Below are 27,409 nucleotides of genomic sequence, written 5' to 3' on the forward strand. Positions count from 1 at the left end.
TGGCCTCACCGCCCGAGGGGTACTGAATAGTTGCTGTCATTTCAAAAGCACCAACACGGGCTTTGCATGCATCCTCATGCTATCCCCTCCCTCTGAGGGGATATCTTCCGTCATCTTCCCAATTTACAGAGGAAACAGGTTGAGTGGGAAACCCAATAAGCTTTCAAAGCCTGGCCAGCCCTCCAGAGGGCAGTCTATCCCTCTGTGATGTGCCTCTGACGTCCTTTGACCCAGCCATTCCCTTCCTAGGATTCCATCTGTACAAAGAGCCACATGAGTGCGCACAGATATATGGACAAAGATATTCAGGCCAGCTGTGTGTAAAAAATGGGAAACAATGCAAATGGGGAATTAGTTAGATACATTATGGTTCATTCATACAATGTCATTAAACACAGTGTTGTAGAAAAATATTTAATGACACAGGAAAAATCTTTGTGATTTTTTATTGTTTCACTTGAAATGTTAAAATTATACAAATAACGTACAAACGTTCTTGTAAAAGAAGTCTGAGCAATATCATGGGGGGAAAGTGAGTAATAAACCTTATTTATAGAGTGATTCCATTTTTATTTATGAAAAGGAAATATACACAAGAATAAAGACCAGACAAATCTGCACCAAATGGTTAACCAGTGGTGATCTTGTGAGGAGGGTGGGTGGGATTAGGGGAGTGAGCAAGAGGAGTATTCACCTAATACATTCTTGTCTTATTTGAATTTCAAAACAATGATTTTTGTATCTATAAAAAAGGACCAAAGTTTTAATGTTTGAAAACAATGGAACTAACAGGCCTAAGCCTCCAGTTTAGGGTGGCAGCAAAGTCGTTCTCCTGCTGCTTTTCTATGCAGGCTTTTGGAAAGATGGGGAGTGGGGGTGAATAAGACCCAAAGTACTTAAAATCCACATATACCAAGGGGAGCCTATCAGAGGAGAGTCCTACAATTTTCAAACCCCCTATTAACTCCCAGCTGGGGAAAGGAAAACTTCAGAAAAAGAGGAATGACTCAGAACACGATGTTTTGAAATCTTGCCCCGCCCTGGAGCGGGGGATGGGAACGTGTCTCACAGCTACTGGGCTTCAGTTTGGTCTGTAAGCCGAATATAGGCTGAAAGTAAGTAGTTGTGCAAGGGCTCCAATGATCATCAGATTTAGGGAGTGGGCTGTGAAGAAGGGCAATGAGGAAATGTAGACTACAGGCCAGGGGGAGAAAGGCAGTGCGCTTCTGTAGGTCTGCAGCCCACAGCCTGCAGCCCCTTGTCCAGGAAGGGCTGCTGGAAGCTCCTGTCCAGCCCCAGGGACATCTAGAAGATGTCAAGTGGAGCCCCGGGCCCAGCAAACCAAGGGCTGGTGTCTGGGAGGCAGAATCTTCACAGCTGGAGAGCAGATACCCCCAGCCCAGGATGTCAAAGGCCAAGCCTCTAGCCCCCCTTGGAAGGTGGGGGAGGCCTAGGCCAAGAGGGCAATGGGGTTCTTCCAGCCAGTGGAAGCTCCTCTAGGGCAGAAAGGAGAGTACTAGCAGTTAGCAGCTCTGGCCAACCTGACTTCAAGTATTGGGTCTCTTACTCATTAGCTGGATCATCCCGGACAAATCGTTAAACCTCCTTGAACCTTACTTTCCACATCAGTACAGTGGGGATAATAGTACTAGCCCCCGTGATGGGGCTGTTAGGTAGATTGACTGAAGTAGTGTATGCAAAATACTTGGCATAGCGTTGAGCACAAAATTCATGCACAATGAATGATATCATGTCACCATCCTGTGACCTCCTTTTCACTCCCTTTAAGGCCCATCTCTCCTTGGACCCCCTAGTTAGTGCAGTGACCCAGAGCAAAGGCTTTGGAGTTACTAAAGTGTCTTCAAATCCTGGCTCCACCACTTACTAGCTAGTTATACAATTTGAGGTAATTACATACACATACATTTCTTGTCTATAAAATAATGATCTATATTGTGATAAATATATCCAGTGAACACTTTATACACCTTAAACTCACACAACGCTATGTTAATTAAATCTCAATTTTAAAATAATTTAAAATAAATAAAAATTAAATTTAACAAAAAAGGATAATCAGCTAATAATACCTACCTCTTGGGGTTGGCAGAGAAAGAAATGAGATAGTGTATAAAGTTCCTGGCACATAGTGACAATAAATCGTGGAGTTTTACATTTTTTGTAACCTTAAAGGTACTGAGCTCAAGAATGGGCACAAAGGCCATGCTGACATGTGCTTGTCTGCAGGCTAACTGCTGTAGCTCAGAGACAAGCTATCTCGAAGCTTCCAGAGGGTGCTAGCATTCAGGGTAGGGGGTTCCAGCTCTGGTGTGTGGAGAGGCTGGTGATGGGAGAAAGTCCACCTGGGAAGCCCAGGACAGCCCTTGCTGTGCCCAGCCCATAGGAAGATGATCAGCCCTGGGTACCAGCCTTATTTTAGGCAACTCCCTTGGACGTCCATGTGCTGCCAGAAAGAAGTGGATAAAAGCCAGATTCAAAAAGAAAGAGCATCAAGTCAGGATTAGAGGCTGAAGCAGTTAGGGCAAGCAGTCGGTGGTATCAGCACCTTCCTCCTAAAGCATCTCCCCTGTCATTCGCCACCTCTCTTTCCCAAGGTAGGTCCTGATCAGCTACCCCCCACCCCCACAACAGCTCTTGCCTCCACAAATTCCCTCTTTTGTCCCTGCCCAGACCCTAGAGCAAGGTGGTCTGACACTGGCCCCAGCTGCTGTTTCTGACTCATAGAAACCCTGCCCAGAAGGGTTTTTTCACAGAAGTGGAGGCCTCAGTGGAGCCATGGGAGACAACGGGCATTAAAACCAAGCTAACAGAGGTCTGTAAAGGGAAAAATGGGCCCTGATCACGGTAGTCTCCGTGAGGTTCACCGCCTTCTCCCGCAGCCTCCCAGGCAGGAAATTCAGGATGAGGTATGAGGTTTCCCAGCTGGGGAAAAGAAGTGGCTCTCCCACCCCTCCTTCACAATAAAGGCTACCTTCACTTCTCACACAACGTCAGCCACATTCTATGTTGCTTGGCCAACAAACAACACAATCAAGTGGGAAGGAACTGCCTCCCCTGTAGACCCAGCCGACACTCCTCCTCCAGGAAAGCCCTAAATAAACGCAATTCTATAGCACTTGATATGTAGACTTCACCTTTTCCTATAACTTCACAGTTACCAATATAGCATTTGTATACCACTGCCTCCGGGAGCTGCCAGGGATAGCGTCAGAAAGGGCCCAGGGCAATGGCCCTCACAAAGGGACAGACAATTTGACTGTGGGAACCCGGCTAGGCAACTTCCTGACTTTCTGTGCTAAAGAAACCCCACCATCAGTTCAACCTAAGCGCAGGTGTCTGAAGAGAGATTTAAGAGATTTAAGTTTAAAACAAAAACCCAACAACTACCCCCAGACCAGCTCGACTATATATAGTCAGCCCTCTGCCTGCCTAAAATGGAGACATCATTGGTAAAATTCATCCAAAATGGCAAAATAAAATAAAATAAAATAAAATCCTAAAATCATCGCTGCTTCTCAACTCTCAAGAGAACGGGGTCAACAATGCAATTTCGCCTAAAGTTAGCCCTAGAATGTGGTCAGTTTTCCGGAGAAGGCAATAGCAACCCACTCCAGTACTCTTGCCTGGAAAATCCCATGGACAGAGGAGCCTGGTGGGCTGCAGTCCATGGGGTCACCAAGAGTCGGACACGACAGAGCAACTTCACTTTCACTTTCATGCATTGGAGAAGGAAATGGCAACCCACTCCAGTGTTCTTGCCTGGAGAATCCCAGGGACAGGGGAGCCTGGTGGGCTGCCGTCTCTGGGGTCGCACAGATTCAGACATGACTGAAGCGACTTAGCAGCAGCAGTGGTCAGTTTTCAACAAGTATTTATTGAATGTTAAATAAAGGAAAGGCTCATTTCATTTCAGTGGCACTTGGAATTATTCAAACCGCTTTCTCTGTCTATACCTGCTCGACTGAGGGGTAGGGGGTTATGCTGGAAAACTCTCTGGACTGGGACTGAGGACACCTGGGTTCTGGTCTTGGCTTTACCAGTAACTGTCCATGTGACCTTAGATAAGTCGTGGTACTTTCTGATAAGAGACAGAGAGGGCTCACAAAAGTGAGCACAAGCAATATGAACTACATGATTGGTGTTTTCCTTTTAGGAATGTCATGGACAGAGGCCAGGTTTTATGACAACCATGTCTCTAGTTGGGGCACAAAACTACCACCCATGCAGGCAAGTTGGAATGGTGATAGCTGACGACCAGCAGTGGCTGGCAGAAAAGGTAGTGGGAGGGGGGCTTGAAGAAAGTGAAGAGACATGGAATGTTAGGGTGGTAAATCTATGCTGTGCTCCAGAGTTGTAAAGACACTTCTAACTCAAGGCTCCCTTACTTCCTGGCCTATGGTGGAGGATGAGCTCCAAGCTTCCATTTATTAATGACAACCCAGTCCAGTACTCTTGCCTGGAGAATCCCATGGGCAGAGGAACCTGGTGGGCTACAATTCAAAGAGTCACAAAAAGTCGGACACAACTTAGTGACTAAACAACAAGAAAAACCCCTAATGCCAGAAGAAAGATAAACAAAGGACTTAGCCAATTCACAGAATAAAAATGGCAAGAAACATAAGGCAGATGGGAGGTGCAGAAAATGTTTTACCTCATAATTAACGGAATTAGGAAATGAAGGCATGGAGATACCAGTTAATAACTAGCTATCAGATGATCGAGTGTTTAAATAAGGTGTGTTGAAGGAGGCTCTCTGATACAGAGGTGGTAGGACAAACTGGGTCAGCCTTTCTGTAAAGTAATTTGGCCATATTTATCAAAAGCCATTGGAGGAGGAAGTGGCAACTCACTCCAGTATTCTTGCCTGGAAAATCCCATGGACAGAGAAGCCTGGCGGGCTACAGTCCATGGGGTCACACGACTAAAGTGACTTAGCATAGCACACATCAAGAGCCATTAAACTCAGTAATTCCACCTTTAGGAATTTATCCTAAAAAAATAATCACAGATATGCCCATATATAAGGAAGTTCATCATAGCAATATTTATAATAAGGAAAAACTGGAGATGCCTAAAAAATGTCTGACAATAGGGGAAAGATTATATATATATCATGGAGTCATTAAAAAACATTTTCAAATAATTTATAATGGTATGAAAAATACTAAGTAAAAAAAGCTGGATTACAAAACTATATTGATAGTTGAATTCCAGTCATGTTCAAAAATATGTATATATATATATATATGCACAAGAAGAAAGACCAGAAAGAAATAAAAAACATTAACAGTGATTAATATATTTGGTGATAATTTTATGAGTGATTTTTTTCAATCCTCTTACATTCCTGTATTTTCAAAATTTCAACATGTGTTACTTTTAAAATTTAAAAAGCACACTAAAGGTATAAGGAGATGAGGGGCATTGTTGATTTTCTAAGTCTTCCAACTATTTAGAGGTAGAAAGGGACCTTTGAGATAATCTAGTCCAGGGGTTCTCAACCCTCCCTTGGTATATATAATATTTTATAATATACCCTTGGCCTGAAATGCATTTCATAGTTAATATAAACTGCTTATACACATAATTTCCAGAATAGCAATATTATACACTAACTATAGTACAAAGAAGAAACAAAAGAAAAGTCATTTAGAATCAGAGAACTATACTTCAGATGCGAATGCCTTTATAAGACTATACTAAAAGATCTAAGAGTCCAATGCTTCCACTATACATGCAGATTCACTGCAAATGCAAATGCTACAAAGGAAGACTAAACATTGGAGACTTAAAAACCATGAACGGCACTCCTGTTGGTGATCTGATTTTCAAAAGTCACAACTCTTGGTAAATTTCTGAATAAAATAAAGGACCATCTTTACTCAATTTACACAACTGCTGCATTACTGGAAACTCAGTGTATAATATTAAAACTATAAAAATATGTTTTGTGTTTATTTGTATAACGATTAGGCCCAGATAGTTGTACTAGGTTTTTCTACCTATACTGATGTTCTATAGGGCATCTGATGGTTTACAGAAGATTTCTAGTTCCCATTTCCCTTTCATATTTATCCAAAACATGAAATCCACAATGACTCCCTTTTTAGGGAGTAGGCCTTGCATCCTTTAAAACTAATGATATTTGCAGTTGTAGCCTTTGAAACTATTTCTAAAGCATATTGCCAAAGAACAGCAAGCAATTCCTAGAATGTGTTCTCAAAAGTGACACAAATGCTTTTTGAATCATTGGAAGCACTGGTCTTCTATAGTAGCACCAAGGCACGAGAGAAAATTATTAAAAAAAAAAAAAAAACATTTACTGTGATCCCTTGGTGATTTTCCCTAGCCCAGCCCCAAGCTTCAGAGGTATAAAGTGAATTGAGCTGGAAGAAAAGGACTAACAGGGCCAGGCCTTGGGGAGAGGGAGGGGAGCTAGGTTGCTAGGTTACCGCTTGAGCCAATCCAAGTGGTCCCAGAGGGGCACCAGACACAGTACAGGTCCCTCTCTCTGCCCCACTAGGCTGAGGGCTCTCTAAAAGGGAGGGGGTCAAAAGGTGGTGGAGGGGTCTGGTCATTCACACTAGGCACAAGTAAAGAAATGAGGCAGAAGCACAAAGAAACAGACATCCTTCTATTTCTACAACTATTCAAGTCTCCTTCATTAATTGGCTTCCCCCCGGAAAGAAGGATTTCTTTATTAAGAAACACCAGAGGGGGGAAAAAAAAAACAACAACACCAGAGAGTGAAAATCCCACCATACACACACAACACACACACACACATTTGTAGGCTCACACAAAAGTGCTGAGATTTACATATTAAATTGCATTTAAGTTAGAAAACAGATTTAAAAACAAAATAATTATTTTTCCCTCAACAAGGTAACGAGATTCATTCAGCAGGAAAAAGGGACTTATGGGTAAAGGCAGGAAGGTTAGGACAGGAAGAATGGAGTTTAGCTGCTATAGATTTAGAACCCACTGCTGCCACTGGTGAAAAAAGCAAAGGGGGAGATGGTGTTCTCATCTAGGGCAAAGGGGACCCCAGGGCCAAAGGGACATGAAAAATAAAAAGGCCCCAAAAAGTCAAATTCCACCAGCCCCCAGAGGTTTGGGATTCATGCCAACCATCCTGGCCTGGGGAAGTGGGGAACATAGGAAACTTAAGGAATGGGGAGGAAGGGGAGAGGTGGAAAGAATGTCAGCCATTGAAAAGAGTAAACAATTTAAAGCCTATTCCCCTGGGAAGGACCAATTCATCAATCTCCACTCTGATCAGAACTCAGACTAGGAACAGTCCCAGCTGGTGCATGGTATGAATGGACAGATCTTCAGGCCAAGGTCTTAAAAATAGAAGATTTATAAAGGAAAAGAACAAGGGCAGGGAGTAGGGAAAACCAGAAGCTTTAAAAAAATCATTTCACACTAGTGATAAGGGGTTTCCATTTTGACCCTTCACCTCAGGAAAAGACAGCTTATCTAATGCACCCAAGGGTCAACAGAAGATTGCTGAGGTAAATTGAAGGAGGAGAGAGGACATGGGCTGAGACAAGACGGGCTGAGAACTGACTAAAAACTGTTTCATCTGAGTGGCAAGTTAACTGAAAAAAATCTAGTTATCTTCCCAACTTTCCAGGCTTGGCTTTATTTTGAACTGACTAAAATCTAACTACAAGGACAAAACCGAGAGAGCCAGAAAAAGAATGGGAAAGCAGAGGCAGATAGGACAGGAATCAGAGTCGGTCACAGTCCCCAGTCTCTCTGTCTCTCCAAGGACTGCTAACGTCAAACCCTACTACAAGGAAAATAGGAAGACAGAGAAAAATCTGTGAGCAGCCAAGTTTCATTACTTTTGATTAATTGGGGAGAGCGAAACAGGAATTGGTAAGGAATTTTGATTAGAGACCATTTAAAAAGAAATATATACCATCACTCGTAAAAGACCACTAACAAAATATTTCCGGGGGCAGGAGGCTGATGAGCCTGCTTTAATAACCAAGACTCATCTGCAATTAAAACCATCCATCTGCATAAAAACAATATCCTAATAAAGAACTTTTTCTCTTACTTTAATATAACCCTTGACCCTCCCAAGCTTTCCAACACTGTCCATGGCCTTGAAAGGCTTTTTTTTTCATAGTTCAGAATAAGGTAAACTTCAACCCAGAGTGTAATATAGATCAGTGGATAATTTGGGAGCAATCTCTCCAACCCAAGGTCCCCTGGAAAAGGGGAGTATGGGCAGTAGTGACAAGCAACCCCTTCAACCCCCACCCCCACCCCCCCCACCGCCACACAAAGAAACACCCCACAGTGGTTCCTGAAGTGGAAGGGGAAGGAGGAGGCAGGCAGTTTGCATTAGACACAGTTTAATCACCTTCAAATAGATTAAAAGTTCTGGTTTACACTCCCCCCCTCCCCAGAAGTCATCCAGACAGGACCCTGGCTTAGAAAGAGAAAAACACAGGTGCTCTAGGAAATATAGCCACATATAATACATAAATTTTCTTCCCTGAAATAGAGCAGGTCCTGAGCAGAGCTGACTGGGGGCCACAACCCACCCCCAGGGTGAAGCGACTCTGGGACTCTGCCGGTGGAAGTGCTGGAAGAGTGGGGCCTGGAGGAAGCCCCTGGTGTGGTTACCAAGCCCGAGATGGGCCAAGGCCTTGGAGTGGGTTACCCAGGAGGGCAGCAGTGCGGGGCTTTCCCTCCTCACTCAGCCGAGGCCTAATGGAAGTACTTGTTATCCTCTTTTTCTATTATTCTTTTTCTGTTTTGAGGGGATACAGGGGGAGAGGAGAGGAGAGGAGAGCCTCTCTGTGCCTTGGTTTCCCCATTTGTGCATACAGGGCCTCTACAGGCCTCACACAGGGAGTCTGAGGGGGTAGTGTTTAAGTGAGCACTCGGGCTTCCTCTGAGGAAAAGGAACCACCAAAGTGCACACTTTTATTACTGCCGTTCCTGCTCCCAACGGGAACAAGAGTCAAAAGGAAAACAAATTAAAAGGGGCTAGTGAGAGAGGAGGAGAGATGAGACAGAGAGTGTGAGGGGCCATGCCATTGGCATCTCGTAAGTTCTTATTGAGAATGGCACAGGTAGTAAAAAGTTTCTGGGTAGTCTACAAGAAATGTAAATTGTTATCTATACTGCAACTACTTACATATATCTCACGGGAAAAGAGTGGGGCTTAGGTGTTAAGAGAGTGGACAGGGGACAAAGGAGAAGCTACACGAATAAATACAACAACTGGAAGCTACCTGCCCCGTTCCTGAAAGGATTTGCTGGCAATGTTGGCACTTTGGAGCCGTGAGAATCCTCCAACCCTACTCTCCATCATCCTCCATTCTGAAGGCCTCAAGAATCCAGGTAGAATGCCCTGGCCAGCAGTCTCTGTGACTGCCTCTGGACTCGTGACATGCAGCAACTTGAGGGGATTTGAGCCAGTCTCAAGGACCTTTACCCCAGGATTGGGCCAGTGACCCCAAGCAAGAGAGCTGGGATCTGGAGGGAAGAGAGGGGAGTCCAAAGAGACTCCTTGGCTGAGGCCATGGAAAACCAGCGCCAGGGCCCAAGAGACCCATTTGTCCAGTTACCAGAGGTGACTGACATCTTCTGTGACTGCTTAGAGTCCAGAAATTAAAAAAGCTTGCAGCAAGAAAATGTCAGTTTACAACAGGGTGAATAAAGACCAAAGAAAAACAGTGAGAGGAACAGCTTACTCTCTCTCTGTCTCAGGTTTACCTTCTCCCCTTAAATCTCTCACAGCCCTAATCAAACACAACGAAAGTCTCTTCCATACATAGGCTACTTCTCAGCTTCCGTCACCTCCTGTGGGGGCTCTGGGGGCTCTGGGGGTGGCATCTCTTCAGGAGTGCTGGTGTCCTCTGGCATCTCATTGCTTAGATGGTCTATTGGAGCCTGAGAAGGAAAAGATATCAAAGTCAATACAGAATCCAAATGGAGATAATCCATAGACACTGAACTCATCCTCTGAACCCATTAACCACACTCATGGCTAGAGATATGCTCCCACCAGCCTGAAACTCAGAACCAAAACTAGACTATTGTCTTCTCAACAGAAGGCAATTGAAGTTTGAGTTCTACTCTTAACTGTCTGTTGTGGACAGATGTTTCCATTATTATTCATGATACTAATAAATGGGACCACAAATAATTACACAGATCACCTTCCCTCTTTTACAACAGAATATTATAACATACATGTCTCACAAGGTCTGGCACAGTGGCTCTCAATCTTCTTTGGGCCCTAATACGTGGCTCACTAGAACAGTGATTCTAAACCAAAGAGGGTAGGGTGGCTAAATTTTCAGATGGTATATCTGCTTTGAAAATATCTCCTGAATGATACAGTCAGGGAAGTCTCCAAAATAATTTCATTTATATTATGTGAAAGTGAAAGTCTCTCAGTCGTGTCCAACTCTTTGGGACTCCATGGACTGTAGCCCGCCAGGCTCCTCTGTCCATGGAATTCTCCAGGAAAGAATACTGGAGTGGGTAGCCATTCCCTTCTCCAGGGGATCTTCCAAACCCAGGGATCAAACCCAGGTCTCCCGCACAGCACGTGGATTCTTTATGACCTGAGCCACCAGGGAAGCCCATTTATATTATAATAACATCAAAAAGAATAAAATACTTATGAATAAGGGTAACAAAAGAAATATAAAACTTATACTCTGAAAACTACAAAACATTGTTGAAAGAAATTTTAAAAGACCTACATAAATGAGATTACAGACCATATTATTGGCTCAGAAGACTTAATCATGTTAGGATGATAATATTCTCCAAATTAATCTACAGATTCAATACAATCCCCATCAAAATTTCAGCTGGTACATCTGCAGAAATTGATTAAGTTGATTCTAGGAGTCATATGGAAATTAGAAGGACCACAACTAAAACAATTAAATAAAGAATAAATTTGGAGGACTCACACTTCACAATCTCAAAACTTACTACAATGCTACAGTAACCCAGATAGTGTGATACTGGCATAGGAATAAACTTATTGATCAGTGGAATAGGACTGAAAGTCCAGAAACAGATTCTCACATTTATGATCAACTGATTTTTGACAAGGGTACCACAACAATTCAACAGAGTAAGGATAATTTTCAATAAACTGTGCCAAGACAACTGGATATCCACATGCAAAATAAAGAATTTGAACCCTCTACCTCATACAATATACAAAATTTAACTCAAAATGGATCAGAGACCTAAATATAAGAGCTAAAACTATAAAACTCTTAGAAGAAAACAGAGTATAAATCTTCACGACCTTGGATTAGGCAATGGTTTCTTAGATCTGACAGTGAAAGCACAAGCAAAAACAACCAAAATAGATAAACTAGACCACACAAAACTGAAATCTTTTGTGCTTGAAAGGACACCAACAAGAACGTGAAAAGACAATATACAAAATTGGGGAATCTTTGCAAATCAAATCTCTGATAAGGGACTTACATACAGAATAAAAAACTCTTACAACTCAAAAATTAAAAAAAAAATCCCAAACAATCCAATTTAAAAATGGACAAAGGATCTGAATAGACACTTCTCCAAAGAAGAAGATACACAACTGGCCAATAAACTAATGAAAAGATGTTCAATATCAATGCATCAGGGAAATGCAAATCAAAACTACCACGATATATGGCTGTACATACACAAGGATGGCTAGAATCAAAATGGTGGATGATAATAACAAGTGTTGCCCAAGATATGGAGAAACGGGAACCCTCATATGCAACTGGTGGGGGTGAAAAAATGGTACAGCCACTTTGGAAAACAGTACAGCCATTCCTCAAAAGGTTAAACATAAAATTATTATATGACCCAGTAATTTCATGTATATAGCCAAGAGAAATGAAAACATAAGTCCATGTAAAAACTTGCATACACATGTTCATTTCCGCATTATTCATAATAACCAAAAGGTGGAAACAATCTAAATGTCTATCAATTGATGAACGTATAAATAAAATGTGGTCTATCCATATAATGGAATATTATCCAACCATATAAGGGAAAAAAGTACCGCCACAAGCTACAACATGGATGAACCTTGAAAATACAATCCTAAATGAAAGAAGCCAGTCTCAAAAGACCACATATAATACGACTGCATTCACATGAAATGTACTGAAGAAAGAAGTCTACAGTAAAAGAAAACAGATTAACAGTTGCCTAGGGATGGGGCTGAGGGAACTGGGGGGAAAGGGACAGTGACTGCTAATGGGTACAGGGTTTTTTTTGGGGGGGGGGAAGGGCAATGAAAATGTTTTAAATTTGATTGTTGTGATGATAGCACAATTCTGTGAATATATTACAAACCAGTGAATCCTACATTTTTAACTGAGATTTTATGGTATCTGAATCATATCTCAATAGAGCTATTATTTAAGAAGAAAGTTCAACTAATAACTTCTTAGGAACATACTTAAGCCCCCTTCTATTAAGGTAACCACACCACTAACTCCAACCCACTCTCCTGACCACTACCATTGCTCCTATAGCATTTTATTCTTCCCTCATCAAGACACTTGTCACTGTACCAACTAACAGCCTGTTTTATTGTCTCTCATCCCCACTACACAATGAGGTCCATAAGAGCAGGGACATTGCATGCCTTGTTCATTGGTGTATCCTTAGCACATTGGCTGGCACAAAATGTTGGAGAAATGACTAGATCTTAATCTATGTCAAGGGCACAAAGATCTTAAGAAAATGTCAGCACAGAAGCAGACACAGGGAAGCTGGAGTGATTGGACACAAAATTGCCTAATTATATCGCTAAGGTATAAATTTAGCCTATACCCTCTATCACTGAATCAGTCTTAAAGTCTAAAAGCTTTAAAAAAAAGTCAGGAACACTTACTGGGCCCTGAGGCAAAAGGCTGGTACTCGCCTCTTGAGTACTGGGGGGTCGACTTCCACTTTCCTCCAGTGGCAAAATACCCCTTCGATCCAGCACACTGAAGGAGATAGCAGAGTTAACAAAACACTTCACATCCACCTGTACATCCACCCACATCTGCTTGCTGTGTGTGCTGGAAAACACAAATCTGCCCTTTGGCAGTCTAGCCTGATCCAAGCACGCACCTCCTGCCTTCCATTCACTTTTTTCTTCCACAAATCATGGAATACCACATTAACAAAGGAATAAACAGATGAAATAAGAATGAAAGGTCATCCCTTCAAAACAACCAGCCTGTGGTCTACAGTTCATGTAAATATGGCACCCAGGGACAATCCCTGGGAAGCCTTCTTTTGACACCAAGAGGCCATGTTCAGAAGAACGCATCAGACCAGGTGACAGGATTGGGTCTAACTGCTTGTCCCAAGAGTTCCAGAACCTTCCAGTCCTTTGAGTACCTGGGGGGCAAGGGGCCACACAGCACTTCACAGCAGTTCTTCACAATGTTGCCATGGCTATAGGGATTCTGGACACGATTCTTCCCTGTCCATGAGCCTTTGATCTGCAAGACAAAAGCCAAGGCTTACATTAAACATTATGTTGAAGAACTACATAGAGAATGGGAAGATGGAAAAGTTCTAGAGATGGATGGTGGCAATGGTTGCACAACAATGTCAATATACTAATGCCAATTAATTGTACACTTAAAAATGGTTTAAGATGGTGCATTTTATGCTATATGTCTTTTACCACAATAGAAAAAAAATATATGCATAGCCATGGAAAAATATTCACAATAGAGTTGAAAATGTAGATACCTGGGTGTTATATATTATTTCCATTTAAAAATACATAATATTCATGTCAATGTATGGCAAAACCACTACAATATTGTAAAGTAATTAGCCTCCAATTAAAATAAATAAATTTATTTAAAAAAAGAAAAAAAAATCCAGACTGGAAAAAAACATAATATACTCACATAAACAAACATGGGAACAAGTCTAGACAAGTCTAGAAGACTATAGACCATACCATAACAATGGTGAGGCCTAGGAGGTAAAATTAGGAGAAGGCAATGGCACCCCACTCTAGTACTCTTGCCTGGAAAATCCCATGGACAGAAGAGCCTGGTAGGCTGCAGTCCATGGGGCCGCTAAGAGTCGGACACGACTGAGCAACTTCACTTTCACTTTTCACTTTCATGCATTGGAGAAGGAAATGGCAACCCACTCCAGTTTTCTTGCCTGGAGAATCCCAGGGACAGAGGAGCCTGGTGGGCTGCCGTCTATGGGGTCGCACAGAGTCAGACACGACTGAAGCAACTTAGCAGCAGCAGGAGGTAAAATTACAGGGACTTATTAGCTATTTTTTGTTTATCTGTAGTTTCTGATTTTCTACAGTAAATATGGATTAATCAGTAACTTTTTAAAAGCAAGGATGTAATTCAATGCAACTATCCCTCTCCATTCCAAACCCAGTTAGTTAACTTTTAAGGACGTATGAACGTTTGAAGACCTTGTGCCCACCCAACCATTCAACCTCTTCTTCCTCATTCCCTATAGGCATTCAGCTCCAAACAAAGCAGTCTGCTTGTTCTTCTACACACCTGGTTTAACCATCTCCCACACCTGGCTTCTGCCTGCCTCAACCTCCCAGGCCCTGGAGACAGTTCTCTAGCAGGTAATTAGAGAATAGGCTTTTGGTACAAGCATATGTGATGAGGAGAGGAAAAGCTGACTCACGTCTTCATTGGTTGTCTGGTTGAGAGCCACAAGGAAAGTGTGGAATCCAGTCAGTCCCACGACGGACCAGAGCGTGAAGAAGCAAATGAGTACTTCTAGAACAGTGAGGTGCTGTTAAGGAATGTTGAAGAAGCCACACCAGGGGACTTAATGCCTTGGCCCATGCTCATGGCACCAATAACACCATCTTTAGCCCTTGGAACATACATCACAAATATATATCCATTTATAACAATGGATGAATTCTAAACTCACTGGCTCTATCCCTCACGAAAAGTAACAGACTCCTGTTTATACACTACAAGGAGCTCTCTAACAGATTTAGTGTATTTAGACGTTTGTCTGTTTATTCATCATTGGCTCTTTGAAAGGGACATTTAGGAGGGGTCCAAAGCAAAACAATGATGGTCATCTCTGCCACTGGAAAACAAACTCTATAAACAAAAAAATTGATGGGAAAAAAACCAGAATGTGATTTCTAGAAATCCCAATTGAATCTCCTTCTCAGAAATGTAACTGCTGTACAAAATAAGCCTTAGCTGTAACAGGAAGGTGGGACTTCTAGTGACACAAGAGGTCTATTGAGAGCAAAGTACAGCCCACTAGAGAAGGCACAGCTGAGCCTGGGATCAGAAGGACTTGGGAGGGAAGCAGTGGAGACAAGGGTGAAAAAAGACCTCCCTTTAAGCCCCAGCCATTTTCCATTCTGGTTGCCACCACTAAGACTACATTTTTCAATTTTAGACATTGGCACTCTCTGACGTCTGAAAAATGAGATGGTGGAGAACTGCAGACAGAAAGCACGCTGAAAAGTAGTTTAAGAGGGCTGCACAGGGACCTACTGCCAGGGGAGGATATGTTCCAGGAGTTTCTTTCAATGTCTCCAGGAAGCCAATTTTCAAGGATTCTGTGAAATTGGGAGGAGGAGTAGAAAGAAAGATTAGTAACTTCAGTAAAAAATACCCACATACTCTAGTGCCTACTCACCTTCTTCCCTCCCTATCCTTGTTACAAGCTGGCAAGATATAAGCCCTCATTCAGGTAAGGGACTCACCTGCAAGCTGGTGCTTTCTTGACTAAAGGGTTCACCTTTCCAATGCAGGACCCAACACGACTAGAGAGTCAGCCACAAGCCCAGCATCTGGCTCCCCTCCCTTCTCCCTAACCTCCAGCTATGGGCATGGAGGGGGAAAATGCATTCATAGGTGAAAGAAACCAGATATCCCAGAAAAATCCTCTGTTTTCACCAATCTATATCTCTCCACTGTTCAAAACCCAGCTCAGAACTCATCTCTTCCCAGGGAGCTACCCTGAGGAAGACCACTCCTGTAACTCCACATCCTGTCTGTTCTTGGGTTGCTGGATGTGTGGGGGTGTGTGCACGTGCACAAGTGTGTGTTTTCTATCTTCTGAAGCAGACCATGAGCCACTAAAAACATTTCTCTGGTATAACCCCTTCTACCACCTCGCACCAAGCAGGTCTTATGAGGCAGAAGAGAGGACACATACACCAAAAGTACATCCCCAACCTTTGAGATCACCTGGGACATGCCAGGTGCTCTAGGGACAAACCAGTAATTATGGTCCTGATCCCCAGCAGAGGGCCACTGAGAAGGCCGACATGCTCAGTAAATCCTGAGGTTTGGAGCTCTGCTCAGGAGCAGACAGTGGTGCTCACTTCTAACTGGTCCTAAGGTGCCTTTGCAATGGGAAAGTCCCCCCAGGATATGGAACCACTCCCCTAAGCTGTCTTCAAGTCTTCTCCCCCCACCCACCCTTCCACCAACAGACACTGCCCTGTATACTCACTGAGGGCCACATAGACGATGTTGAAGGCGAAGACATAGATCGTGAGGAGGGAGAGAGACAGGATGAAGAGGTAGAAGTAGCGGTAGTTCCTCTTTCCAACACAATTCCCCACCCAGGGGCAGTGATGGTCGAAGCGTTCTGTGGGAGAAAGAGAGAGTCCAGCACCAAAGCCTCCAAGATGAAGCACAACCCTACCATCCACTTCATACCTAATTCCCAGACCCCTAGGATCCTTGTGTACTGCAACTGTAAAAAATACTGGTTTTTACTTTTTGCAATGTTTTCACAGCCATCTCCTTCGATCCCCACAATCACCCTGGAAATTAGGCAAAAGAAGATGTTCTTTTCTCCATTTTACAGATAAGGAAACTGGGATACTGAGGGGTTAAGTGATCTGTCTCACCGTCAGTTAACAGCACAGAGCTTGTTTTTCCAAAGAAAAGTCTTGGTACGTGAGTCTACTAAGTGCAGGAAGAATAAATCGGTATAAATAGCCAAGGAAATTTTGAAAAATGAGTAGTGTGGTTTTTCTTAAACTCCAGTTAGTAAAAAATTATACACCTTCAACAGTGTGGCATAGCTTAATGGAATGGAAATAGCCCAGAAATAGAATAGATGTCTGGGAAAAGCAGTGCTACAAAACCAGTGGTGAAAGGCAGTATCATTCCATAAACAATTGGTTACTTGACTGAAAATAAGGTTCAATCTTTTTTCCTCACACTATTTATCAAAAGTAATTCCAGATGAATTAAAGAGTTAAATGTAAAAACAAAGTGAAACCTTAAAATAACCAAAAATACTAGGTGAACATTTGTCTCCTGAATGGAGAAGGGTTTTCTAAGCATAAAAGTAATGGAAAAAAACACAGATGACAAAGAAATTATTTGACTTCATACACTTTAAAAAATATTTCCTATATGTTAAAAATACTATCAGGAAAATTAAAGAGGAATAAAACCCAACAGGAATATATTTGAATTTTGAAACTTAGTGTATTAAAAGTCCTTATAAATCAATTATTAAATACAAATACTCCTTCAAGAAAATAGTCAAAAAGCAAAACAGTTAATAATACCACATAAACATATATTTAGTCTTCTGATTCATTAATAAGCCAGTGCAATACTAATACAACAATAAGAAAGTTTTTGCCTATCAAAATAAGGTTATATAAAATAATATTCAATGCTAGTGAGAACAGGGTAAAATGTATAATATACTGTTTGTGGAACTACAAATTGAGAGAACCTTTCTGGAAAGCAATTTGGGCACATGTATCAAGAGCCTTAATAATGTTCACATCCCTTTGGCAGAATAAATCCATTTTCAGTAATTTTTTACAAGGAAATAGAGAAGGGCACAGAAATTTAGGGTCAATACTTTTTCATTAAATTTTTTATTGTGGTAAAATATATAAAACATACAATTTTCCATTTTAACCAATTTTAAGTGTAAAATTCACTGGCATTAATTACATTTACAGTGTTGTGCAACCATCACAAATACTTATTTCCAAAAATTTTCATCACTCCTAAACAGAAACTCTGTACTCATTAAGTAGTAACTTTCCATTTTCCCCTTCTCCCAGCCCCTGGTAACCTCTAATCTTCTTTCTATCTCTATGAATTTGCTTATTCTAGATATCTCACGTAAGTGGAATCATACAATATATGGCCTTTTGCATCTGACTTCTCTCACCCAGCATGTTTTCAAGACTCATCCATGTTGTAGCATGTATCAGCACTTCATTCCTCCTTATGACTGAAAAATATTCCATTGTATAGCTATACCACATTTTTGCTTATCTGTTCATTTGTTGAGGGACACTTGGATTGCCTCCATCTTTTGGTTATTGTGAACACTGATGTACAAATATGTTTGAGTTTCTGTTTTTCAGTTCTTTTTGGTATTGCTATGGACAGAATTGTGTCATCTCCCTCCTCCCTAAAATTTATATGTTGAAGCCCTAAGCCCCAGTATGACTATATTTGGAGATATGTCCTCTAAGGAGATAACTAAAGTTAAATGAGATCATAAGGGTGGGGCCCTAATCCAATACGACTGGTAGCCTTATAAGAAAAGGAAGTGACACCAGAAGTATGCGAGCACAGAGAAAAGGCCAGATGAGGACACAGCCAGAAGGTGGCCACCTGCAATCCTCACCAGAAATCCACCCAGTTGGCTCTGTGATTTTGGACCACTAACACCCAGCACTATGACGGAATTATTTTCTGTTATTTAAGTTACTCAGTCTGTGGTATTCTGTTATGGCAGCCCAAGCACACTAATACAGGTATATATCCAGGAGTGGAATTGCTGAGCCATATAATTTTAACTTTTTGAAGAACTGCCAAAGTAGTATTCACAGTGGCAGCACCATTTTACAATTCCCACCAGAAAAGTATGAAGGTTCCAATTTCACCACATCCCTAAACTTAATAATTTTGATTAATGTGTTATAATAATGAATGAAATAGGATTGTGAATAATATATACTGATAGCAGATTGCCTAAATAAACTAGAATATAGTCATATGATAGATTATGCAGTCATTAAAATAACATATTCTGGGACTTCCCTGGCAGTCCAGTGGTAAAGACACTGCCTTCCAATGCAGGGATGTGGGTTCGGTCCCTAGTCGGGGAACTAAGATCCCACAGGCCATGCAGTGAGGTCAAAATAATAACAATAATATATTAAAAAAACATTTATTAAAGATGTAGAAAAATGCTCAGGATATAACATTAAGTTATATACACATTAAGTACATATACAAAGGCAGGACTAAAAACTCTATCATGTATGATCCAATTTTACAAACAAGAGAAAGACTAGAAGGAAATACAACAAAATGGAGAATGAGCTTGGTATTAAGTTTTATTTATACCTGTACTTTCCATCTTTTCTATAATGAATGTGTATTATTTTAATGAATCAAAAAAACCCACAAAGAATAAAATACATCATTTTTAAAGCACAATGAGCTGTGTACCAGTCAAAAAAATAAGTGTTAAGAATGGTGCATCTCCTAGTTAAAGGGCTGCAATATCTTTTCAGAAAAAGGAATGAAGATAGCCTTAAACAAACCCACCATATAAAAAACATTGGAAAATATATATTTATACAGATATATTTTTATTATATTAAAATCACACTTTTTTCTAATAATACAACTAGTACATGCTCATTGTAGAAAACTTGAAATTTTTTTTCTAATGAGGGAAACAAAATCCCTTATAACCCCACAACCTATAGATAATAGACAATAAGCATTCTGGAGTACTTCCATGCATAATTCTTTATACATACTTTTATTTTTTTCAATGGGTAACTGAGATTGCACTATAAATGTAGCCTATCTTCTATTTTATTTCATTCCACTCTCTAGGATGAGCTTTTCCCATAGACAGAAGTCTACTGCATGAATGTCCCACAATTTATTTGACCATCTATCTACTGGTGAACAATAAGGTTCTTTCCAATTTTTCATTATTATAATAATCTGGAGGTAAATATGTGCATACCTAAATCTTTTACCATATCCCTAATTACTTTCTTGGGATAGATCCCTAGAAAGCAAGTTAGTGGCATCATAGAGTATACATGTTCCAAGGCATGAATCTTACTAGGTTGCCTTCCAAAAAGTTCATTCCAATGTATACTCTCACTAGTATAGGATGAAGCATTATCAAGTTTTCCTTGCTGAATTTCTAGATTTAAAAAGATCTTGGTTTAATTTTTTTCTTTGATGTTGAGTAGAGATGAACATTTTTTTCATGTTAACTAAGTAAATGCATTTCCTGTTTTATCTGCTGTCCATATTTCTACTGAAATATTAGGGCTTCTTCTTTAAAAAATCAACTTGCATGAGTTCTTTATGTTTAAGAATATTAATAAGGAGAGGAAATTCTTTCTGAAAACCGTCACATCAGACTTTCTTGAAATATCACGTTTCCTGGTTCACTTAAAATGTTTCAATTTATAAAAATCCTATCTACATATAGCTTTTACCATTTAAAGTAAGATACATCTTCCCACCCTTAAACTAAAAAGAATTGGCTAATAAGAAGAAAGCAATGTACTCAGGCATACTCCATGGCATATACAAAGAATGCTGGAAGAATGCCTATTGATAATATAAGGAACAGCATACATCTGCCTTTCAACAGACGTATTTACTGTCTGTTTTTGATCTTTTCCAGGGCTCAGCATACACTAGGCAGTGATTACAACTAAGTCACATATATATGCAAATAGAAGCACGGACCCCTGTATTATGTACACATACACCTGCCACACTTGAAGCAGAAGCAGAGAAAGAACAAATGAGGATTTTGGAATTAGACCCTTTCCAGCTTCATACGAACCTACACAAAGGTGCTTCACCTATTTCCTCATCTGTACAATGGGAATAATATATATCTTATGGTGTTTTTATAAGTCTTAAATGAGAGAAAGAGAAAGCACTTAGCACAGTGCCTAATATATATGAGAAATTCAATAAGTGCTAGCAACTTTTTTCTTCTTGGGAACACCACTTCTTATTTAGCCCTTCCTTCCTCGATGCTGCCCTCCAGTGGACTAGGATTCTCCTCCCCCTTTGCAAGGTGGCTTCCACTTGAAACAGATTCAGCAGAGGAAAATTCAGATTTGAAAAACAGGTAAAGTTCATCTCTTCATTTACAAGAGGTTTTTATTTTTTTAATTTTTAGACTAGAGGATATTTAAATTATGATCTGATCTACAGAAGTACAGTTGATTTACAACTGTTCAGAAGCTTGTTTCCTATCTAAAGTTTCTTAACTAAATCTAGCTCATTTTCTATCTAAATCTATTTTCCCATCCCCACTGATTTTTCCTGAGAAAAATCACTCTGATCCTCTTCAAGTCAGCCTTTCCCCCAGGCAAAGCCCCTTTAGTTTCACTCACCCACACAGTTGTCACAGATGCTGCAATGAGAGGCCCGGGGAGGCCGGAAGATCTTGCATGTATAACAGTATTTCAGTTTCACAATCTGGTTGTTTATCTGGAAATTCTTGATACGAGGGGGTGGTCGCTGGCCTTGGGGCACCGCACCATTGGTAGCTTCTGTAGATCAGTAAAGACAGTTAATACCACCTCTCCAAGAGCAATGAGAATAATCAAAGGTTCCCTAGGCCCACTATCATCTCCAGACTAGACTCTCAACTTCACAAGGGTATCTTTCCAAAACTCCACTGAGCGCCATTCAATTATTTTGTTTACACGTAAAAAAGTGTTTCTTCAAGCTTTTTGGCTGATAACAAAGAAAAACATTCATATAAGAAGAAATAAAAATGGCTAAAAAATATATGAAATGAAAACATCCAACTTTACCTATAACCAAAGAAATAAAAAATCAACACAAAGTTACCATTTCCACTTTCTATATTAACAAATATTAGAAAGAAAAATACCCAGTGTTGGCAAGGATGGGGAGGAGGTACCAGTAAGCAATATGGCAGTGACTACCAAAATTTTAAATGTGTATACTTTTGACCCAGCAATTCAACTTCTAGGAACTTACCAAATTACAAAGAGATGTACAAAAGATGTTAAAGCAGGATATTTGTCACAGAAGTCCCTTTTAATAGTGAAAGACTGAAAATAACCTCAATATCATAGTAGGAGATCGGTTAAGTAAATTATGATACACACATGGGGTGAAATATTATGTAGCCATTTTAAATGATGCGTGCATTTTAAATGATACAGGAAAATGTTCACAACATACTGAAAAATGAAAATGTATGCTAAAAAGAAACAGGTATAAAGGATTTTATCTTGCAAAAGTAAATATATGCATGAAAAAAATGGCAATATTTAGAATCAGAAAAACAATCATTTAAAAATAAGTGATACATGCTTATTGCAAAAAAATTTGAAAAAACAGAAAATACGAATAGGAGATAAGAAAAACCACTGACAATCTCTCAACTCAGGGATATTTATGCATTTTGGTGTATTTCCCTCTATTCAACAGATAAACAAACATTCATAATTTTTTAAATTTGAGATTATATTATAGATACAATTTTATACTTTGTATTTTTCACTTAACATTATACAACAGGCATTTTTTTTCCACAGTTGTTAATTGTTTTTTTCTGAAAACATCATTATCTATATTGTATCATATGCATGTACTGCAATTATTTTAACCAATCCATGTTATCGGGCATTTAAGCTGTCTCTGGAATTTTGCTATTTAAATGATGTTGTATGCAAAAACTTAAAACATTAAAGATAAAGCTTGTTCCCTTTGATCTCCACCCTAATCACAATCTCCTCCTTTTCCTCAAGAATATGTTTATGTGTTAAAATTTATTGCTAAATCATAAAGAAAAAAAGGAAAACATGTTGAAGTCTGGGCAGTAATATATTAAGTTGCTGTCATTAAAATAGCTAGGAAAAAGAAAAAAATGATGCATTAAAAATCCTTCTACGATTATTTGAGTACATCCCAGATTTATTTCCTTTAGCTAATCCTGAGAGAAGTGAAATGACTGAGTCAAAGTGTAAGAACCCTTAAAGCCCATGTCACTTATTGCCAAACTGCCTCCCAGACAGATTGTATCAATTAAATGCCCGCCCATCTGTAGCATGTGAGAGTGCTTGCCTCATTGCACCCTTGCTGTGCAGGATAATTCTAAAAACAGATTTTTTTCAATTCACTTTGATTTTAAAAATATCTGCCATATGGAACTTTTTTCCTTTTTTTGCAGAGTGGGGTGGATGCTGTGAAATCAAACAATAACAGTGTGACATAAGTCTTAAAAGAATGGGGAGAGCTATTCATTAGAGGATGATAATAAGTACCAGCACGTCACCTTAACCTTCTTCTGCATGTGCTTTGCATGAAGGCACCTGGGAGACAGTGCATGGCTCACCCTCCCCATGAGGCGGGCTACTATGCAAGGGAGCCACATGTCGTCTTCTCTCCCCTACCCAGCCCCCACCCACAGCATGCCTAGTACAGGGCCAAATGCAAGTTGACAAAAACTTGTTAACATAAACATATGTATGAACTCAAGAATACACTCTACTATTGAGAGAAACGTGCTAAATGCAGAGGTAACAACCTGACAGCTCAAGACTGGGCCCTGGGCCCAGCAATCTGGCAAAACAGAGCTAACCTTGCTAACCGTCTGCTGTGAGAGGAAAGATCACGTCAAAGCACTGCCTTGACCTTCAGTTTCTCCATATGTGAATGGAAAGAGGATGATGAAAGAATAACCCAGAGAGAGCAAAGACTACACTCACAGCTGTCCCTTCCTATCTTGCTGCTAACTAGCCCAGGTCTTCCCCAACTCCAGCTGTGGCAACAAGCCCCACCTCTGCTTCCTTCCCACAACTCCCACCCTCACTGCGTCCCTAAGTAGTCTGAGCTCAGATGTGCACAAACATGTGTCCCCTTAGCACAACTAAACAGGCTGAAATTTTTTGAAAAGAAATCCACTAGGAAGCAAGATAACCACAGTTAAATAAACAAAAGAAATACAAAAGCTGGAAGCTTTCAAAGCAAGAATATCAAATCAAAACACTGTACATCTTAAACTTACACAATGTCACATGTCAATTATATCTCAATAAAACTGGGGGGAAAAAGAAACCAACTAGAACTGGGAGAAAACATTTCCTTGACAGCAGCACGCATATAAACATTAGGAATAAACTCAGGATGAGAAGTACAGAAATTATATTAAAAATGATAAAAATTGTATCAAAGGGTACAAAATTCAGTCTGAAAATACAGAAAAATATACTATCCTCTTGGAGAGGCATATAATATTTATACAAATATAGATTCTCTCAAAAATAAGATATAAATGCAATATAATACCTATTAGAACTCTAACATGTTTGTATCTTTCTAATTAAATAAAATAATATTATTATTAATAAAATCCCAACAAACAAGCAACAATAACAAAGCACCTGAAGAAACTAAAGGCTAACCACGGGTCGGTGCTCCACTGGCACAGCTTTAGTCTTAGAAGTCCTGGGTCCCTTTCTTCTACTCTACATGACTTGGATGTTGACTCTAGCTGCTTGAGTATCAGACTTGAGAATAACTTAGGCAGGCACCGACTGCTATTGGATCCGGTGGGCTCCCAGTCTCTCGGAGTACTGGCATCAGAGCCTTCTTTTGCAGTGTGAGCTCCTAGGATATCCCCTCCTCGAGTTCTGGAATGTTCTGCTTCAATTCATGAAGGCACCCTGGCTGGCTCCTGGTTAGTACAGCACTTCATCTCTGTCCCAAAGAGCCCCACCCTGAGCTGCAGACTGCACTGTGATGAGCTTGTAACTACTTCCTTTACCATTCCTAGAATTCTCAATGGTTCCTGGTACCATAAGTGTCCCCTTTCATCCTGTGTTTCCCTAAAGCAGGAATTCTTAGTTAGAAACCCATGCAAGTGCTTCAGAAGACCTATGAAGTCCTGAAATTATATCCAGGGACTTCCCTGGTGGTCCAGCAGTTAAGACTCTGAGCTCCCAATGCAGGGGGCCCAGGTTCAATTCCTGGTCAGGGAACTAGATCCTACATGCTGAAAACTAAAAAGATCTTGCACGCCCCAACAAAAATCCCATGTGCCACAACTAAGACCCAGTGCAGCCAAATAAAATAAATAAAAATAAATATTAAAAAATTGTATATGTGTGATGCATATAAAAATATTTTTATGAAGAGGTTTATAGTTTTCATTTAAAAATATCAAATGAATTGATGACCCTCCAAAAGTTTTTATTTTCTTAATTTAAAAAAAATCCTCTTGGAAACAGTGTAGCAGGACCTTGGTAAGAAATCTTTTCTGAAATGCAACCCAAAAGAGGGAAGAATGAAGTTCACATTCTTTACTGAGTGGTAACAATCTCAGATTCAGGATCCCTGGGGGAAAAGGCTGGAAGTGAGTATTAATCTGCAACTATAATTATGATTCCACTCCCTTACCAATCAAAGCCACTCATTGTACAGCATCTTGCCAGCTGGTCAGAAAACCCACCTATCTCCATTTCTATGAAAGCTGCTTCATCTGGTAGGGCCCGAGGGATCACTCCAGGATCACTGAAGCTGGTCCTCAGCAGGGTAGCCATGGAGAAAAGGAACAGCATGGCAGCGAACACAGGGATGGCAGGAGACAGCTGAACAGCCAGGTAGCGGCATCTGCAGAAAGCAAACAATTGAACACTTGGTTACTCCTACACAGTACTGACCTCGAATTACTACCAGTGTGTCACTCTGGTCTCCACAACAAAATCACAGTACTTCAAGGGCAGGGACATATTTTTTGCTTTTCTCAAATTACCAAAACCTCCTAACACATGGTTCTGCACATACTAGGAGCTCAACAAATACATCACTGATTGATGCTACCTATAATATACAGGAGACAGTCTAAGGGACCTCCAATACCCCCAAGCCCAGTCCCTTCCATCAGCCTGCTGGGAGCCACATTTCCTATGCACTTCAGCAAAGGCTCATACCTGTTAAGGTCTGGGACGTAACTGAGCCTGGATTGTAAGCACCACAGGTTGCTTTCACTCTGGGAATGTCTAGAGTTTTTCGTACTCACTCATCTGACATTGGGCCTGAGCCCAAGGAGAGGGAAGAAAAGATGAGGACCAGCTATGAAGCAGAGTCCCAGTGTCAAACAGGTGGTGTGTCCAGTGTGTTCAAAGGCCACTGAAAAGCTTCAGAGATGCTGCCTGACTCTGCAACATCCACTTACTCCTCTACCTTCCTCAATTAGCTCAGCCAGTAGGTGACCAGTGACCATAAGCAAGTAAATAAGAAAACTGTATCTCTTTAGCACCCCTTCTCAATATCATATTTCTTCCCTCTGTTCCCTTAACTCACCTGGAAGGCCATTCCTCTCCCTCTCTGGATATCCCAGCTCTACTGGCCTTTCAGATCCAAAGCCATCAATGCATCAATGCCATCACTGTCACCATTACAACCACAATTTATTGAGGACACACCATATGCACTTGGCTCTTCAGACGCACTGTAGCATCTACTTCTCACACTACATCTGTGATAGCTAAAGAATCTGGGATTTAGTGAGGTCTTGCCTCTTCCAAAGGCCTATCCTAAACTGCACTGTTTTTCGCTACGTTGACTTCATCTCCCCCAGTTAAACTTCCGAAGAGCAAGAACTTTGCCTTTTAGGAGTGGGAACGCCTGGGTTTGAGCTCTACCAGCTCATAGTTGCGGTAACTGAGTTAACTTCTGTCTCCTTATCTATGAAATGAAGATGATAATAGTAGTATTTCATAGGGTGGTTGTGTGGCTCAAATGCATGAATATAAATAAAATGCTTAGAACTGCCCTTGACACATAGTAAATGCTAAGTAAATGTCAGCTATTAGCATTATCATCATGGATCTCTATCTCCCTGAGCCTAATACAAGTATGGGAACAAAGAAGCTATCAACAAATACTTGTCCAGTTGAACTGAATATCAAACCAAATAAATGGGAATATGTGATGAGAGTTATCACTGACCTATTTTTTATTCTCCTTCTCCTGATGCATATTTCCTCCTTCAACACAGAAATCTTGTCTTGGAAGCTGACTATAAGTAGATGAACAAGGACCAGAGGGAGAGTGAAGAGAATAAGCTAGGAAAAAGGCTTACCTCATCAGCATGGGGATTAAGCATGCCGCTGTCCACTCGGAGCAGACCTTTAACCCCAGGCTGTACCTTCGCTGCATGTTTGGAACAATCCCCATGAGATCCTTCTCCTGCCTCCCTGCCACACACTCAACTGCATGGCGCGTGGGAACCAACCGTACTGCTTGGCTGAGCAATTTGCCATGAAGGTGAACATACGGAGTGAATTTGCAAATGATTTCTGCGGCTTTTTGTT

General features: G+C 40.7%; 1 protein-coding gene across 2 annotated transcripts in view; it reads right to left on the reverse strand.

The window, feature by feature from the left end:
* Window positions 1–8,376: 8,376 nt before the first annotated feature.
* ZDHHC9 (zinc finger DHHC-type palmitoyltransferase 9) overlaps window positions 8,377–27,409 on the reverse strand; it is a 29,884-nt gene continuing 10,851 nt past the window's right edge. For both annotated transcript variants that reach the window (XM_061407902.1, XM_061407901.1), the window contains 8 exons: window positions 25,543–25,703; window positions 21,449–21,607; window positions 16,519–16,656; window positions 15,578–15,616; window positions 14,710–14,822; window positions 13,423–13,526; window positions 12,926–13,022; window positions 8,377–9,942 (listed from right to left, as the gene is read on the reverse strand). In XM_061407902.1, coding sequence (XP_061263886.1) covers window positions 9,829–9,942; window positions 12,926–13,022; window positions 13,423–13,526; window positions 14,710–14,822; window positions 15,578–15,616; window positions 16,519–16,656; window positions 21,449–21,607; window positions 25,543–25,703 — 925 coding nt within the window. In that variant the 3' untranslated portion in view covers window positions 8,377–9,828. The remainder of the gene's footprint in view (window positions 9,943–12,925; window positions 13,023–13,422; window positions 13,527–14,709; window positions 14,823–15,577; window positions 15,617–16,518; window positions 16,657–21,448; window positions 21,608–25,542; window positions 25,704–27,409) is intronic.

The sequence above is a fragment of the Bos javanicus genome, chromosome X (genome assembly GCF_032452875.1).
Source record: "Bos javanicus breed banteng chromosome X, ARS-OSU_banteng_1.0, whole genome shotgun sequence".
Lineage (NCBI taxonomy): Eukaryota > Metazoa > Chordata > Mammalia > Artiodactyla > Bovidae > Bos > Bos javanicus.